General features: G+C 43.4%; 1 protein-coding gene across 1 annotated transcript in view; it reads left to right on the forward strand.

The window, feature by feature from the left end:
• The window catches only part of apc2 (APC regulator of WNT signaling pathway 2), a 47,809-nt gene extending 32,205 nt beyond the window's left edge, over window positions 1-15,604 (forward strand). The window contains exons 9-14 of the mRNA XM_040127740.1: window positions 297-702; window positions 1,773-1,871; window positions 1,956-2,095; window positions 3,161-3,355; window positions 5,129-5,343; window positions 6,167-15,604. Of these exons, the coding sequence (XP_039983674.1) occupies window positions 297-702; window positions 1,773-1,871; window positions 1,956-2,095; window positions 3,161-3,355; window positions 5,129-5,343; window positions 6,167-11,726 (6,615 nt within the window). The 3' untranslated portion in view covers window positions 11,727-15,604. The remainder of the gene's footprint in view (window positions 1-296; window positions 703-1,772; window positions 1,872-1,955; window positions 2,096-3,160; window positions 3,356-5,128; window positions 5,344-6,166) is intronic.
• Window positions 15,605-15,643: the final 39 nt, after the last annotated feature.

A 15,643-nucleotide genomic window follows, 5' to 3' on the forward strand; every position in this document is an offset into this window, starting at 1 on the left:
AAAATGATCTGTATTTTATCAAACTGCAGTTTCCACAGTCTCTGCAAGTTGAATTTCATAGAAATGAGCTGAAAGCAACGAACTGTTTGTTTTGAAGGAAGGAAGTCAAACTTTAGACTGACAGAGGGAGGTAAGTTTAGGGGCTAAAAGCCGCAAAACCACCAGAATGGTCATTTAATTCTGCCATTTTGTTTTTCATTAATATTGCTAATGATGATAATGATATTGATAACTTTAGCAATCACTGGGCGTAGTAGTCGACAGCAGGCAGTTGTTGACAGCATTTCCATCCTCAGGTGGAGATGGTCTTCTGGCTGCTCTCCATGCTCGCTAACAGAGATAAGGAGGAGATGTCCCGGACTCTGCTGGCCCTGTCCAGCTCTCAGGACAGCTGCATCGCCATGAGAAAGTCCGGCTGCGTCCCCCTGCTGGTCCAGATCCTGCACGAAGCTCCGGATGCAGGAAGTGGTCCTGGAGAGACGGCGGCAGGCGGTACGACGACGGGCTGCAGCCGAGAGGCCAAATCCAGGGCCAGCGCCGCCCTCCACAACATCATCTGCTCCCAGCAGGACGAGGGCCAGGCCCGCCGGGAGATGAGGGTCCTGCACATGCTGGAGCAGATCCGGACCTACTGCGACAGCGGCTGGGACTGGATCGAGAGCCACACTGGGACTCCTTCACCCGGAGGCACCAAAACCACCGGTGAGTCAAGTCCTCTCTAAACACAGAACGAAAACCACTGGCAGCGCTGAGCCATCTGAGGAAAGTATCGAACTGAGATGTTCTGACCAATATCGTGATTGTCAGTGAAGTTGAGAGTTTTCTACGAGTTAAACTCGACTACGTCAGGGTTTGTAGTTTCCGGTGTTACACATAAGAGGGTTGTGCTGAGCATGATCACAGACGTGTCTCGTGGCCAACTAAGCTCACAGATAAGATACTAGTACACTTGACATTACTCCTGAACATTCAGTTATAATCATGAAATTCAAAATTGACATCAGGCCATAACTATTGAGCAGTAACGATGACAAAGTGCTGCCAAGTCACAGTATCTCATATCTGCAGCAGGACGCCGAAGGTCTCTCACAGAATGAACCTTCATTAACTACAACTCAGTTTACTTGCAGACAACATTTGTCAAAATTTGCCAACTTAAATTTTAAAATGCTACAGCTTGTTCATTATGTAAGTTATAAATAAACAGTGGATTTTGTGGCTTGAAAATCGCACTCTCTCAAACTGCTATTTCTATATAAAGACGATTAACTGTTCATCCCTAAGCTCTGGTAAAAGAAGTCCCCTCTGAACTCCGAGGAAACCAAACCACCAATGAATAAAGATCCCTCCAAATGAGGCGGAACCAAAACCAGTTCGCAAAAGTGCAAAGTTAGAGAAGCAGATTTACGCTCACAAAAATCCTGCTTTTTTCATTGGAAACCGAATTTTTTACGTCAATGAAAAAAAGCTGGTGGAGTTCCTGTTGTGCTCTGAACGCGTGTCTTAGCAAAGCCTACACTTTTACGGAACACGTGGGGCTGTTAACCAAACCGGAGTGAGCCTTGTGCAGAATATCGAATCTGTCACACTGACCTGCTCATTCTGTCTTAGACTTGGTCTGTTCCCATGAAACTGTCTCTTTCAAGTTGTCGAATCTTTGCAGGGAAGATGAGAATCGGTGGATTTCTCGTAAGTGAACTTCCACACAAAGCCTACAGGCGGGGTGGCAGTGGCAAGAAAAGGTCTCCTCACTTCTGTTTTCTGCCCCGCAGATATTCCTGAACCTGTGGACCCTCAGATCTGCCAGGCCATGTGCGCCATCATGAAGCTTTCCTTTGAAGAGGAGTACAGACGCGCCATGAATGAACTAGGTTTGTGAAACGCTGACCCTTTTTTTCCCCCACATCAGTAGAACGTTCAGGCTGTGGTGCTGAGAGTTTCGTGTCATCCTCCAGGTGGTCTACAGGTGGTGGCAGATCTGATGCACCTGGACCAGGACATGTACGGCACGCAGAACGATCCCATCAACATGGCACTGCGACGATACGCGGGGATGGCTCTGACGAACCTCACATTCGGAGACGTCGTCAACAAGGTACAGACCGGGAGCTCAGGAGCTGTCAGTCCTGCAGGGACCAGGGACCAGGGAGCAGTGATGTTTGACAGGGAGAGGATAAAGACAAAAGGTGCTGCATTTTCAGTGTGAAACGTGATCCAACCTGACACAAAAGAGGAACTTTACTGATTCCAACCATGGAAATAAGTCTCAGAGCAGAAAGAAAAAAAAGTAGAGAGCCAAGTAGTTGGTTTAAATGAGAACTAACCAGAAACTACTGGTCTCTGGACTAGACCACAGACTAGAACTCTCTGGAGCGACAGCAAACGGCCAATTCATCTATTAGTTGGAAAATTCAGGTAATTTTGCAGCGAAAACGCGGAACATTTACTGCTTCTCTATTTCGTATCATCGCAAATTAAACAAATGAAGACGTCTTGACATTTTCACTATTTTCTGAACTGATATCAAATAATACAAAAATATCAGCAGATTAATTGATCATACTAAATATATGTTATGAGCATCTACAATATCCAATATGTAAAGGCCTAGACTTACTGTCTACACTATACATAAATAATAACTGCTAAATTGTATTGTCGGCCCAATACTGACCTTCTAAAAACGGGGACTCCAACCTTTCTGGATCGTGGCCCTTTAAAGTAAAGCAGCATCTACTCGAGACGCCTCGCCACATTAGGCGTACTGTTTGTCTGAGCTGTGAGAAGTTCGCCTGAGGAGTAAAAAACTCACGTTCCCTTCTCAGGTTATTTTAACTCCACTATTTGGTTAAAAATACCCTCATTTGGTGAGAGAGGCCTTCCTATTATTGTTATTGGTGAACTTCACTGTAACATAACTGGTAGCCGTGCATGTATACGAACCATACAATGAAGTATTTTCCAGACAATAGAGATCTGGTAGTAATTGTGCAGATGTGAGATTTGGCATTAGCTCCACTGGTTTGTCTCTTTGTGTAAATTTCGATGTATAGTTTGTCCTGAACACCTGCTTTGACAAACATACCTTGACATCCAGATGTGTTTAAAAACCTGTGTACTGATTCACCAAACTACCACAACCCCGTTTGTCCTCCTTCAGGCGACTCTGTGCTCAAAGAAGAGCTGCCTTCGGGCTCTGGTGGCCCAGCTGGCCTCGGACAGCGAGGAGCTTCATCAGGTGGTCTCCAGCATCCTGAGGAATCTGTCCTGGAGGGCCGACATCAGCAGCAAGAGAGTCCTCAGAGACATCGGCTGTGTGTCCGCGCTGATGACCTGTGCCCTACAGGCCACTAAGGTAAATAAAACAAACAGACCCACACGGAGTCGGTTTGATGATAAGAGAAATTTATTTGGGGAGATTATGTGATGATCAGTGCCTTGTTGGTGTTGTGCTGGATATAAAATGACGTGTGAAATACCAGTGAAGCATTTTAAAATTTCTTTTGAAGACACTGATTAGACACATAATTACTGTAAGTGCTCTGCTTTGGATACACCCTTCAATAATTTCTATCATTGGGTTGTTTCTTTTATCCTGAAGAATTCTGTAAAACTTCATGAAGGAACAGTTTGACTTTGTGGGGAAATTCAGTCATTCACTTTTTTGCCGAGACTTAGATTTTCAGGTAACAAAATCCACAGACCAGCACCTCTGAAGATCACTGTTTAGCATGCTGTATCTTATTTTTTTAAGATCTGTTAAAACGAAAACTTGCTTGTCTTGCATTGGATGATGGTTATTTCCTCTCCCATTTTGTACAGATTTAACAAACAAGCTATAGTGTGTGATCTTTACAGGGGTTGGTAGGTGGATTTTGTCTGACTTTAGACAGAGCCAGGCTAGCTGTTTTCAGTCTTTATGCTAAGCTAAGCAGCCACTGGCTGTAGCTTCATATTTACTGTACAGACAGGAGTGATCCATCTGAACAATGAACTCTCAGAGAGAGAGACAAGAGGATTTCCCAAAACATCAAACTTTTCCTTTAAAAGACAAAGTCAATGTGTTTGCAAGTCTTAACTCCTTAACAACAAATCACACACATTTTTTCTGCTGTTCTGTTTTAGACCTTGGAATGAATTGTTCATTCAGTTTCAGGGCAGTAATTACCTCCCTTTAATTCATAATTTGTATCATTTAATTAATAATTATTTTTTTTATCACTTGCAGATTCTTGAACAATGCTTAAATTGTCTAATCCATCGGACTGAACATCAAGTCTGCATTAATTGTTGTCAGTATCACATTATCATGCCTTAGTAATGCTGTTTAGGCACAGATTGACAGTCTGCTCTGCATTACGTTGTACCAGTTAATGCTAACTTGATCTCCCCAGTGATGGATTACACAACTGAATCAACTTTCAAGAATCTGCTAATTGAAGGTCATATTCGCAGACTGAAACCAATGGATGGCTAGAACAACAAAAAAGAAATCATTTTCAATTTTTCTGAAATATGCGAAATCACAAATCCTTTTGAGGAAACAGACATTTTAGAAAATATGCCGGGGGTTAGCAGCTAATCTGGCTCCGTGTTCAAAAAGACACTTTTAAACACCTCTAAAGATCACTGATTAACATGCTGTATCTCATTGTTTCGCCTTTGCACAAACGTAAAAACCAATTGGTGTTTTTAGGGCAAGTTAAATACTGGAACTATGTCTTGTTGAACTACAGTCGGTGAAGTGACTTTGTGCAGCTTCCTGAGGTCTTGTGGCCGCATTGAGGCTGTCAGGTTTGGTACCATGATGTCTGGACAGAGACCAAATCCAAAAAGTGTACAGATTTAACAAAATGTCATCAGTTCATCAGTGAACTTTGAACAGAGCTAGGATTAGCTGTTTCCCCTGCCTCTAGTCTTGATGTTTAGCTGAGCTCAGCTAAGTATTTCCCAGAATGTTAAACTATTACTTAAAGCATCACATAAATCAACCTAAACAACAAAACAGTTAAAGTTGTGTGACTCAGATTCACTTTGAAATGGACTAAAAAACAACATTTTTAAAACATTGAAATTTACTTTTTGGATAACCCAAATAAAACCTTTGTTTGTTTTGCTGGTTCTGCAGGAGTCGACCCTGAAGAGTCTTCTGAGCGCTCTGTGGAACCTGTCGGCTCACAGCATCGACAACAAGGTGGCGATCTGCTCGGTGGAAGGCGCTCTGGGATTCTTGGTCAGCACGCTGACGTACCGATGTCAGACCAACTCACTCGCCATCATTGAGAGCGGAGGAGGGATCCTACGGAACGTGTCGAGTCTGGTCGCCACACGAGAAGACTACAGGTTGGTTTCTGAGACTCAAGTACCCACTGTCACGTTGGTAAAGAATCATCCTTTATGAACATGACAGTGGAGACTTCAGCATAACAAAAAAAAAATCTTGAGGTCCATTAACTAGATTTTTATGGTGCTTTCAACCAAATCTCTAAGTCAAACTCCATCAGTTGAGGATGACTCTGAGATGCAGGTGAATGCCTGAAAAAAGCCAGTTAGTGAACCTTGAGTTTATCCTTTTTGTTCCCTGTTTAAAAACAATTAAACTGGAATAACGTTTAGTTAGACACAAGCTATTGGATTTTAAATTTACTTCTTACCTTCCAGACAGCCTTTTGGTTTCCATTTCATCTCTCTATGGTATTAAAATCTATTTATAGATCACTGTGACTTAATTGAGATAGATAATCTATGAAAATGAAGATAGTGTCTGACTTTATTCTTGAGAGTTGTTACAATGTTGTTGTTTGACAAATAATGCAGTGCAGATTTTATCAAATCGACCTACACCTTTATAGTTGTCAACAGGTCCAGCCTTGCAATGCAAGTCCTGTCGACAACAATAAAAGCAGATACAATGTGATGTCACAGTTAGATACTGAAGTAAAGTCTTTGCAAGTTGGTTTTTATACCATATAGAAAGGAATGGAAACTCCTAGCAGTATGGAAGGAAGGGGGAAAATACTATTGCATATTTTGGAAAGCAGTAATGTTAAGTATATGTGTCAAAAAATGGACTAAAACATGCATAAAACACTGGCACAGTCTTTAACCAACGTAACGTAAGTAAGTTATAATTTTCTTAATGTCTCTTGCTTTTTTTATGTCACAGGCAAATCCTCAGGGACCATAACTGCCTACAGACTCTGCTGCAGCACCTGCGCTCCCACAGCCTAACCATAGTAAGCAACGCCTGCGGGACTCTATGGAACCTTTCAGCCCGAAGTCCCAAAGACCAGGAGCTGCTGTGGGACCTCGGAGCCGTCAGCATGCTGCGCAATCTTATCCACTCCAAGCACAAGATGATTGCCATGGGCAGTGCTGCAGCTTTAAGGAACCTCCTCACCAACCGACCCCTAAAATATAAGGATGCTGCAGTCGTATCCCCTGGCTCCTGCATGCCCTCACTCTACATGAGGAAACAGAAGGCTCTGGAGGCAGAGCTGGATGCCAAACACCTAGCGGAGACCTTTGATACCCTTGAGAAACAGAGCCCCAAGCACCTAACCCTCAACAAGCCACTACGGCACATTGAAAGTCTGGCGAAGGATTATGCATCTGATTCTGGTTGTTTTGATGATGATGAGGCCCCCAACGTCTCTAGTAGCCTGGACACTGGCAGCTTCTCTATGCTGTCCATGTTCCTTACCAACTCTAACTTCCTGCAAAATCAGCCGCGCAAGAGAGACAGTGAACCTGAGAGAGACATAGAACCACATCAGATACCCGAGAAGAGACATGCACCTCCTGACGATGTGGTATCTGCCGCCGCAGAGAAGCTAGCAAAAAAGATTACCAACACAGTTGCCAAGATTGACAGGTTAGTGGAAGACATCACCATGCACACATCCTCGGAGGACAGTTTGAGCCTCAGCTCTGAGGATCACCTGGCCGACTGGCCTTACGGACTAGATGAACTCAATGAAGCCCGGGCCAAATCATGCTCCCCCTGCCGTCTCTCTGATACAAGCAGCCTGGCTCACAGAGAACGTCTCAGTAGAGCGCACGCCCTCTTGCGTCTGAAAACTGCCCACACAAGTGTATCAACAGACAGCCTAAACAGTGGCAGCACTAGTGATGGCTACTGTGGCAGCAAAGACCAGATGCGACCTGCTCCAAGAGCCCTAACGATACAACAACAACGACCCAACCAGCTCAATCTCAAAGTGGCTCATCAAGAGTACCTAAATGTAAGACCTGCTGTCTTGAATGAGACCAACCAGCAAGATATTCCAGAGAGGGATTCTGTGGACAACAAAGACGTGAACGCTCTAGAACTCTGCAACACAGATATAGAAAAGAACCAGGATCAACCTGTACAGACACCTGTCAGTGCATCCACCAAAGTCTCCTCTGATGTAAGCATGACTTCAATTAAACTTTCTCCATCTTATCAACAGGTGCCGTTCATTCAAAGTGTGGCCAAATTTGGTGTAGCAAAGACGGCAATCAATGTCCAGGCTGCCCAAGCAATGAGAAGGCAAGCATGGGTACCTACTGTGATGACTGGGGGAAGCATTACCAAATTTTCGCCAATGACGTCCACCAGAAGCCCCACCATCGGGACGATGGAGACGGTCCAGAAATACTCTGTGGAAAACACCCCAATCTGCTTCTCCCGCTGCAGTTCACTGTCTTCCCTCTCTTCTGGCGATGGAGCGCTGGATGGACAAAGTGAAAATGAGCTGGAGAGTGACTCGTCATTAGAAATAATTGAAGTGGAAGATGGAGAAGTGGTGAAGAGAGCTGAAGAGGACGAAACCTTGGAGGATTTGAGCGACAGCCAGCTGCTGATGACCGACTCAAAAACCTTCCCCAGCAAAGAAACAGATCCTATTGAAATCCCCCGTCCTGCCAAACGGGAAAAAGTTTTCCTTAGAGGAGCTTCACCAGCCGTAATTGAAGACAGATCTCCATCCAGTTCATCTGAGAATTACATCCACGAGACACCCCTGGTAATGAGTCGCTGTAGCTCAGTCAGTTCCCTGGGCAGCTTTGAGTCTCCCTCTATTGCCAGCTCAATCCAAAGTGATCCATGCAGTGAGATGATTGATGGAACAATAAGCCCTAGTGATCTTCCCGACAGCCCAGGGCAAACCATGCCTCCAAGCCGTAGTAAAACTCCATGTTGCGGTGAGTCAAATGGACCGGAAACACAGGCCACAGGAATAGCAGGCCAGTGGGAGAGCAGCCTGCGAAAGTTCATGGAGATTGCAGACTCCAAGGAGAGGTTTAACCTTCCTCCTGACCTGGACACAATGATCTATTTCACTGTGGAAAAGCCCACTGAGAACTTCTCTTGTGCCTCGAGCTTAAGTGCTCTGCCTCTTCACGAACACTACATACAGAAAGATGTGGAGCTGAAATTGACCCCCCTGCTCCAGCAGAATGACAAAAATCTTCCTTTCCCTGACGAGGATGAGCAAGGACTCGACCATGGGGAAAGATACAGTGAGGGCAACTCAGACGATGACATTGAAATCTTAAAGGAATGCATCAACTCAGCAATGCCCTCCAAGTTCAGAAAAGTAAGACCTTCCCTGATGACCACGATCCCTCCTCATATTCTCAATTCCCAGATCCGAAAACCTTTACATCTTCCTGTGTACATGATGCTCCCGAATGGCAAAACCCAAATGTGTCCTGGAAGGAGAATTGTCATCCCACAAAAGGACCTGAAATTTGACGATTCATCCTTCACTGATTCTGCAGAAGGTACACCTGTTAACTTCTCCAGCACAACATCGCTAAGTGACGAAACACTTCAGTATCCAGTGAAAGAGAAGGGGGCTAAAGACTGCACAGCTAAAGGTATGAACAAACAAGAAGTGCTCGATGATGAAGCAAAGAGGATTGAAGACTTGAGAATATTCTCACACTTCCACAAACCCAACAGGATGAACTACCCACCTGAGATACAAATAAACCGAACAACCAAACATGTCATTCCCACTCAGAGGGTGCTGATGCAGAGCAAAGAGGTAGCCGATAGAGTGGCAAGCCAAAGAAATCGTGATCAGTCTCCTAGCCAACAAAAGAAGAGGCAAGGCCAAGGCCCTGTCAGGAAACTGGAACTGCCTGTTATAAAGCAAAACACAGAAGGTAACCTTAATGTGGGATCACAAAAAGGAAACACAATCTTTAGACAAATGATGCATTTTTCAGAGGACGGTAATGGCTTTTATGATGGTGAAAATGAAAAAGATGAAGCAATGAAGCGAACAAGTAGAAAACAGATCAGGGAAGCAAGTAGAAATACTCTCTCCCGGAGCATGACAAATATTGGCAGGATTGATAATTCCCAAGCACAGCCCAGAGGGTTTCACAGGATAAAACAGAATCTGATAAAGGATGAATCCCTGGCATGTTACTCACTCAGCTCCTCTCTTAGTTCACTGAGCGATGCAGAGTTTGAGGATCATAAAGCTAAAGCACAGCAAATATGGTACAAAAACAGACAAAACAAAACACTGAATATGGTGCAACAAACAAAGCCTATGACCATTCACAGCCAATATGAAGAGCAAAGCTCACCGAGCTCTGTCAGCATGGATTCAGAAGATGACCTCCTTCAGAAATGCATAACATCTGCCATGCCCAAACAGAGAAGGAAGCTTGCTGCCAGGAAGAAGAAAGCAGAAAATACCCAAAAACAAAAACAAAAGGCCTCTGATGGTTGGAACATGGATGAGGAAATGGATAGTGATGATATGGCATGGGATAAAGATTCAGACCTTAATAGTGTTGAATGGAGAGCCATACAAGAAGGTGCTAATTGTGTTGTCACTGGGCTGCAGGCATCAAAGTCTCAAGAACCATCCTCTGAAGAGACTGAATCAGTCCTGTCATTTATGTCAACGTCCAGCTTTACACCCAAAGAAAGGAAGTTTGCAAAAGACAAAAAAGCAAATAAACCTTTAGACTTCGCACAGCGCAAGCCAGTTGCAAACTTACCAGTAGTTTTCAGAGGCAGGACAGTGATCTATACACCGAAAAAAGAGACAGCTCCCTCACAAAGACCTCCCCCTAGAAAAGTACCAACCAAACCAGATGCTCCAAAGAACCCAAATCTTGCTCAGCACAGATCAAAGAGCCTTCACCGATTAGGCCACCCACAGGACACAGAACTGTCTTTGCCAAAGAGGAGCTCTACTCCACCTCCAAGGATACCAAAAAGTTCATCCTCTGGATCGTCGCAAAGCTCTACACAGTCGAAACACTGGCAGAGGAAGATTACATCACCAACTCAGACAAATAAATCCATCCAGAAAAAGAATGCCACACCTGCTAGTAGCCCGCCAGCTAGCAGTCCCCCTGAAAGACAGGGACGCTCTCCTGTTGTAAATCAAAATGAAAAATCCCCACCACCTAAAACTCAGAAGTCACCTGTCCGAATACCTTTTATGCAAAATTCAGGCAAGCAACCCAGACCTCTGTCACCGCTGGTAACTAACCAAACAACCAGCAGACAAACCAATCAAGTCCATGGGAAAAGGGTTTTACCTGCCAATCGATTTGACCTGGTCAGGATGACTTCTGTCCACTCAAATGGTGGCGAGTCTGATCGCAATGGATTCATGAGACAGCTGACTTTCATTAAGGAATCAAAGACCATACTGAGACGTGATGGATCTGCACGCAACATGCCTGGATCTCAAAATGGATCTCCCCGCAGAGCAGTTCCTGGAGCTTCAGCTGTCTTCCTTTGCTCATCACGCTGTCAGGAACTTAAGGCAGCTGTGCAGACCCCAAGAAGGGTGCAAGTAAAAGGTCAAGGACAAGCACAAGTCCAGAGGTCACACCCTGGCCTAGAGAAACAGACTACAGGCCTCTCTAGAGCGACCTCCAGTGAAAGGGATCTATCTGCAAGACGCCCAGCCAGGAGAACTAGTTCTGAAAGCCCCTGCAGGGTGGCTCAGCGAAATGGGCCTGGAAGAGTGTCCGGAGCCAAGCAGCAACAAGACAAAGATACCTTTAAACGTCACGCCTCATCACCAAGCATAAACTTATTGAGCCGAGTGACCAGCCGTTCTTCCCTCCGCTCATCGTCATCCGATTCGAGTGGAAGAGCAAAGAGCGAGGATGATACAAAGAAGAAAGGGCAGAGATCCGCATCTCGGCTGAATGACAGAGTCACCTGGAGGAGGATCAGGGATGAAGATGTACCTCAGATCTTAAAGAACACTCTGCCACCCAATGCATTACCTCTGGTGCCTTCTCCTGACGGGGAAAAGCCAAAGCCACCAGCTCTTCCAGGAAAACTGCCAACCATTCTACTTGCATCTCGCAAGACAAGTGACGCAACAGTCCAGACAGAAGATTTTACAAATAACAAAACCAACTCGAGCACCTCTCCAACGGTCGAAACAGTTCCGGTAATCTCTGAGGAAGTGGCCCGACTCACTCTCTTCCGAAAGATCAGTGCCACATCTGGGAGTAACCTCCAGGATGGTGATTCAGATGGTTCCCTGAGGAGCCACAGCACTATTTCCACTGGAACGTCAGATGGCCACATGGGCGGAGTTGTCCATTTCCGCCAAGGATCCCCCAGCAAGGCAGTCCGGGTTACCCCATTCAACTACACTCCCAGCCCCATGGCCTGCTGCCTGCAAGACACACAGAGCCAAGCAGCCACAATCAATGCAAAGTCAGGGGAAAAAAGTGAGTCGTAGGACGTTTAGTGGATTACTGGATGACTCTACTGTGTTCCTGAATGAAACTCAGCACTCAGGTGGGCAGACGAGGAGTGCGCTGGTCCCCATACCTCGGGTACTGACCCTTTACTTTCCCCATTCACTGCATTCAAGTTTTTCTCTCTGAACAGTTGATCTCAGCTTCCATCTACCATTCATACAGAGTTGGATGTATGCATTGAGACAGGTCTGACATGAACAGACCTCCAATAACTTTTAGAGATGCCCTTGAGAGAAAAATCTCACATGAAGAGGAAGTGCATCTTTTTGTACTTTTTTTTTGTATTTGTAGAATAATCATTGCCTGGTAGAAATGTAGTGCAAACCGAAAGCAAAAGACAATGAACTTGATTTCAACACATAAATCACTATCGGTCTCCTGAACAGAATCGATAAAAAGAACAATATTATGCAAACTTTTGAATGATAGCTCAGCTGGACTTGTACCTGAAAAAGGTACAAACTGTGGCGGACTGCCGACAGACTTTCACAAAGGACACAAATACACCGACGTGTAAAGTATTTTTTACATACAGTGCATCAATACTTTAGGCCTTTGCCTCACCACTCAACTGAATATGATACATTGTTAGCCTTTCCTGTTACATAGGGAGCCCAGCGGCGTTTGGGGGGTACATCTTTGATAAAACATTCCTTCAAATTAATAGCATTTTCACTTTTATTTCATTTGTTTTATTCTGATCTTGGACTGAGGTGCACGGGTATAATCTGGGTTTTAGACATTGAACACAATGTTGGGTTATCGCTGTAAATCTTCAGTGTTTACTGCAGGATAAAAACTTAAATAATGTGTATGTTATCAAGTACAAAACTTAAACTACAAAAGTAGCTTCAAGGTGCTGTTGCTTTGCAAAGCTACAGGTAGATGCACAAGCGGGAAGGACATGGGACAAATCAATTATTTCAGATCACGATTTAGTATATAAAAGGGCACAATTTATAATTCGATGGAACCGGTTAAGTAAAAACTACTAACTCAAGGGTAGGAGTGGGCGATAGGTAATAAAGTTCTATGACTTTATATGTAATTTTATGTGACTACTGTTATATATTTCTGCAAAATCAATTGAGGATCTTTTATGGATAAATAACCAGACATGAATGTTTGTTTGTGGCTAATCCGGCAAATTAAATATCTCACAAATGAAGTTTCATTACATTGATGCAAAAATAATTTACAAATCCAATATTGCTATAAAGCAGTCTTGCTCAGTAATTAGAAAAGTTGCCTGCAATAGCCTAATACAAGCAGAAATATTATTGGAATGCAACATATTATCTCTCACAGTAAATATAGTCGTACCTCCCAACCCTACATGCAGGAATGAAATAAGTATACTTAGCACTCAAATTATTAATATGAGGGAATGATTTCTCAAACGTTTTTACCCTTATTCCATACTGGACTCTGTTTCCATCACTGCTGCAGAAAATCTTATAGCAAATGCTGTCATTTTCCAAACTATCAGCTGATCCTGGGTCACTTCACACTCTCCTGTACTCTCTGTCTTAATCGGTATTGTAAATAACATCAAGATATCCAAAACTTCGAAGCTTCCCGGTGGGCAAAAGAATCCCGGTGTTTCTCCATGACAGCATGCTAATATATTCACGGACTGTATACACAACTGTTAACATTGTGGACACTGGATGAAGATGTCGTTATTCAGCAGTAAAATACTTTCTAAAGCCCGACGAGAGCATTACTAGCCATCTGTATTATCGTGCCGCAAAGATAATGCCATGAACTGTCAGCGTAGATGAGCAAAGCGACGACACGCCTTTGTTAATCGGATGCGATGACATATTTGGGTTTCTTACTAGATTCAGGTACGGTTTGCTGTTGGGCATTTCCTGTCAGGAAATGAAAAGATAATTTGATTCAGTGATGGCCAGGCAGGTGTGTGTCCTCACAGAAGTTATCCTCTGGAAGTCTTTATAAACGTGTTAATATCTGCTTAACTGTGTTGCTGTTAAAGTAGCGATAGGTCAAGAAGAAGTCGCATATTAAGACGATGAATATTCTCTGTAGTTGTACCATCACTCCTCCTCGTGTGCTCGGAGATCAAAGACAGCAGAGTGCTGGACGCAACGAAACTTAATCTACACTTAGGGGCTGTTTATTCATAAAGACAAGGTTTTGTTTTTACTACTACCACCCTATTGTATTTCCAAAGCATGTTTTGAGTATGAATAAAACCCAAGTAGCTTTTGAATGCGAACCTTTCCAAGTCCCACTGGCCATTTTAAGATATTAAAGTGACACCGTGACAATAATCTTTTGACTATCAAGCACTCACCCAGTATTTACTCAAATATATATATGGAATATGGAAATTCATAATTTCACTGATGGACATATTGACCCATATGTCCATTAGTGAAATTATGAGTTTCCAAGCCTGTGGCCGTTAATCATGCCTCACAAACCAATCAGAGAACTCTGCAGGAGAAATTCAAGTCTGTGAATGTGTAAAAGAGTCGTGACTCCAGATAGCCAGCTGCTCTGACTGTCTCATAGCTAGAGCTGCAACGACTAGTCGTTTAACCAAGTAGTCAATCGACAGAAAATCAATCCGCAACTATTTTTATAAGAAAATAATGGTTTTTAGTCATTTTTTAAGTGCAATTGTCAAATATTTGCTGTTTCTAACTTCTCAGATGTGAGGATGTGATGCTTTACTGTGTCACACTAGATAGTAAACTGAATGTCTGTGGATTTTGGACTGTTGGCCCAAAACAAGATGTTTGAAGATTCACTATTTTTTGGCATTTTGTAGACAAAACGATTGATCGAAAAAAGAACTGGCAGATGAATCGATAATGACAGTTATCGTTAGTCGGAGGCCTACCCGTAGCAAATCAACAGATTACATCTATGAGAAATAGATATTTTTTAAAGAGGCCTAGACTTTGCTCATTGATTGATGAAGACGAGTTGAAGGGGCAGACACTTGATCGGTGTGTGGATTTTATTTAGTTCGGTCTGTAACTGTGTAACCGTGTGGGCAGGTGTGTATGGGGTAACCTGTACTTAAGGAAAACGCAGCCTTGCAAGTGATGCAGTTCTGCAACGGTTTACACATGTAGGCCTAAAAATCACGTTACAGTCTTGCTGTAATGAAGACCGAATTAATCGTCCCCAAGCTTGAGAAGAAAATTTAAATAAAATATTAGATTTTCTTTGTTGCCCATAGCGCCTTACTTTAACTACATTTTTTTTGTACGAATTCACAAACTTGAGTTTCTCATGCAGTGTTTGTTCACAGGTTTAGAAAGGTTGATAAGAAACCACAGGCTTTGGAGGTATTTCTGAACATCATTTCACAAACTCAAAATCTTTTTGTCCCTTACTGAAGCCCCTGGCTTTAAAAAGGTGAATTTCTAAAGCTTGTAGTCGAACATTTAATACTCAAAGGGATTCCCCACCCATAATCTGTCTTTTAACAGCCCCAACAACATTAAACAAGTAATGAAAACTGTGTGAATGAGACGAACAAATTCAGCCCTATTAGAAGGTCCTGGAAGTTTGTCCACCATCACGGTCAGTGGCCTTGTTCACACCTGGCTGAGATCAGTTTCTAAATCTAAATCATGTCCAAACTACTGCGATCACATTTTAACGCTTTGCACTTTGAGTTAACTTGGTCCAAGTCACAAACTGAATATTTAATAATAAGCTCAACCTGCATGTGAACACACACTAAACAGAAATTTGAATTATGAGATCCCAGCCTTTCACGCGTGAACGAGGCCACAGAGGCGTTATGGTGTCATGTGAAATAGGCAAAGCAACAGAGGTGTGTCATTATAAATGTTTTCCTCCAATAAAAAGTGACGTGTTTCATTAAACCGCTGTGTTGACCCCTTCATAC

This window comes from Xiphias gladius, chromosome 6 (genome assembly GCF_016859285.1).
Source record: "Xiphias gladius isolate SHS-SW01 ecotype Sanya breed wild chromosome 6, ASM1685928v1, whole genome shotgun sequence".
NCBI classification, from domain to species: domain Eukaryota; kingdom Metazoa; phylum Chordata; class Actinopteri; order Istiophoriformes; family Xiphiidae; genus Xiphias; species Xiphias gladius.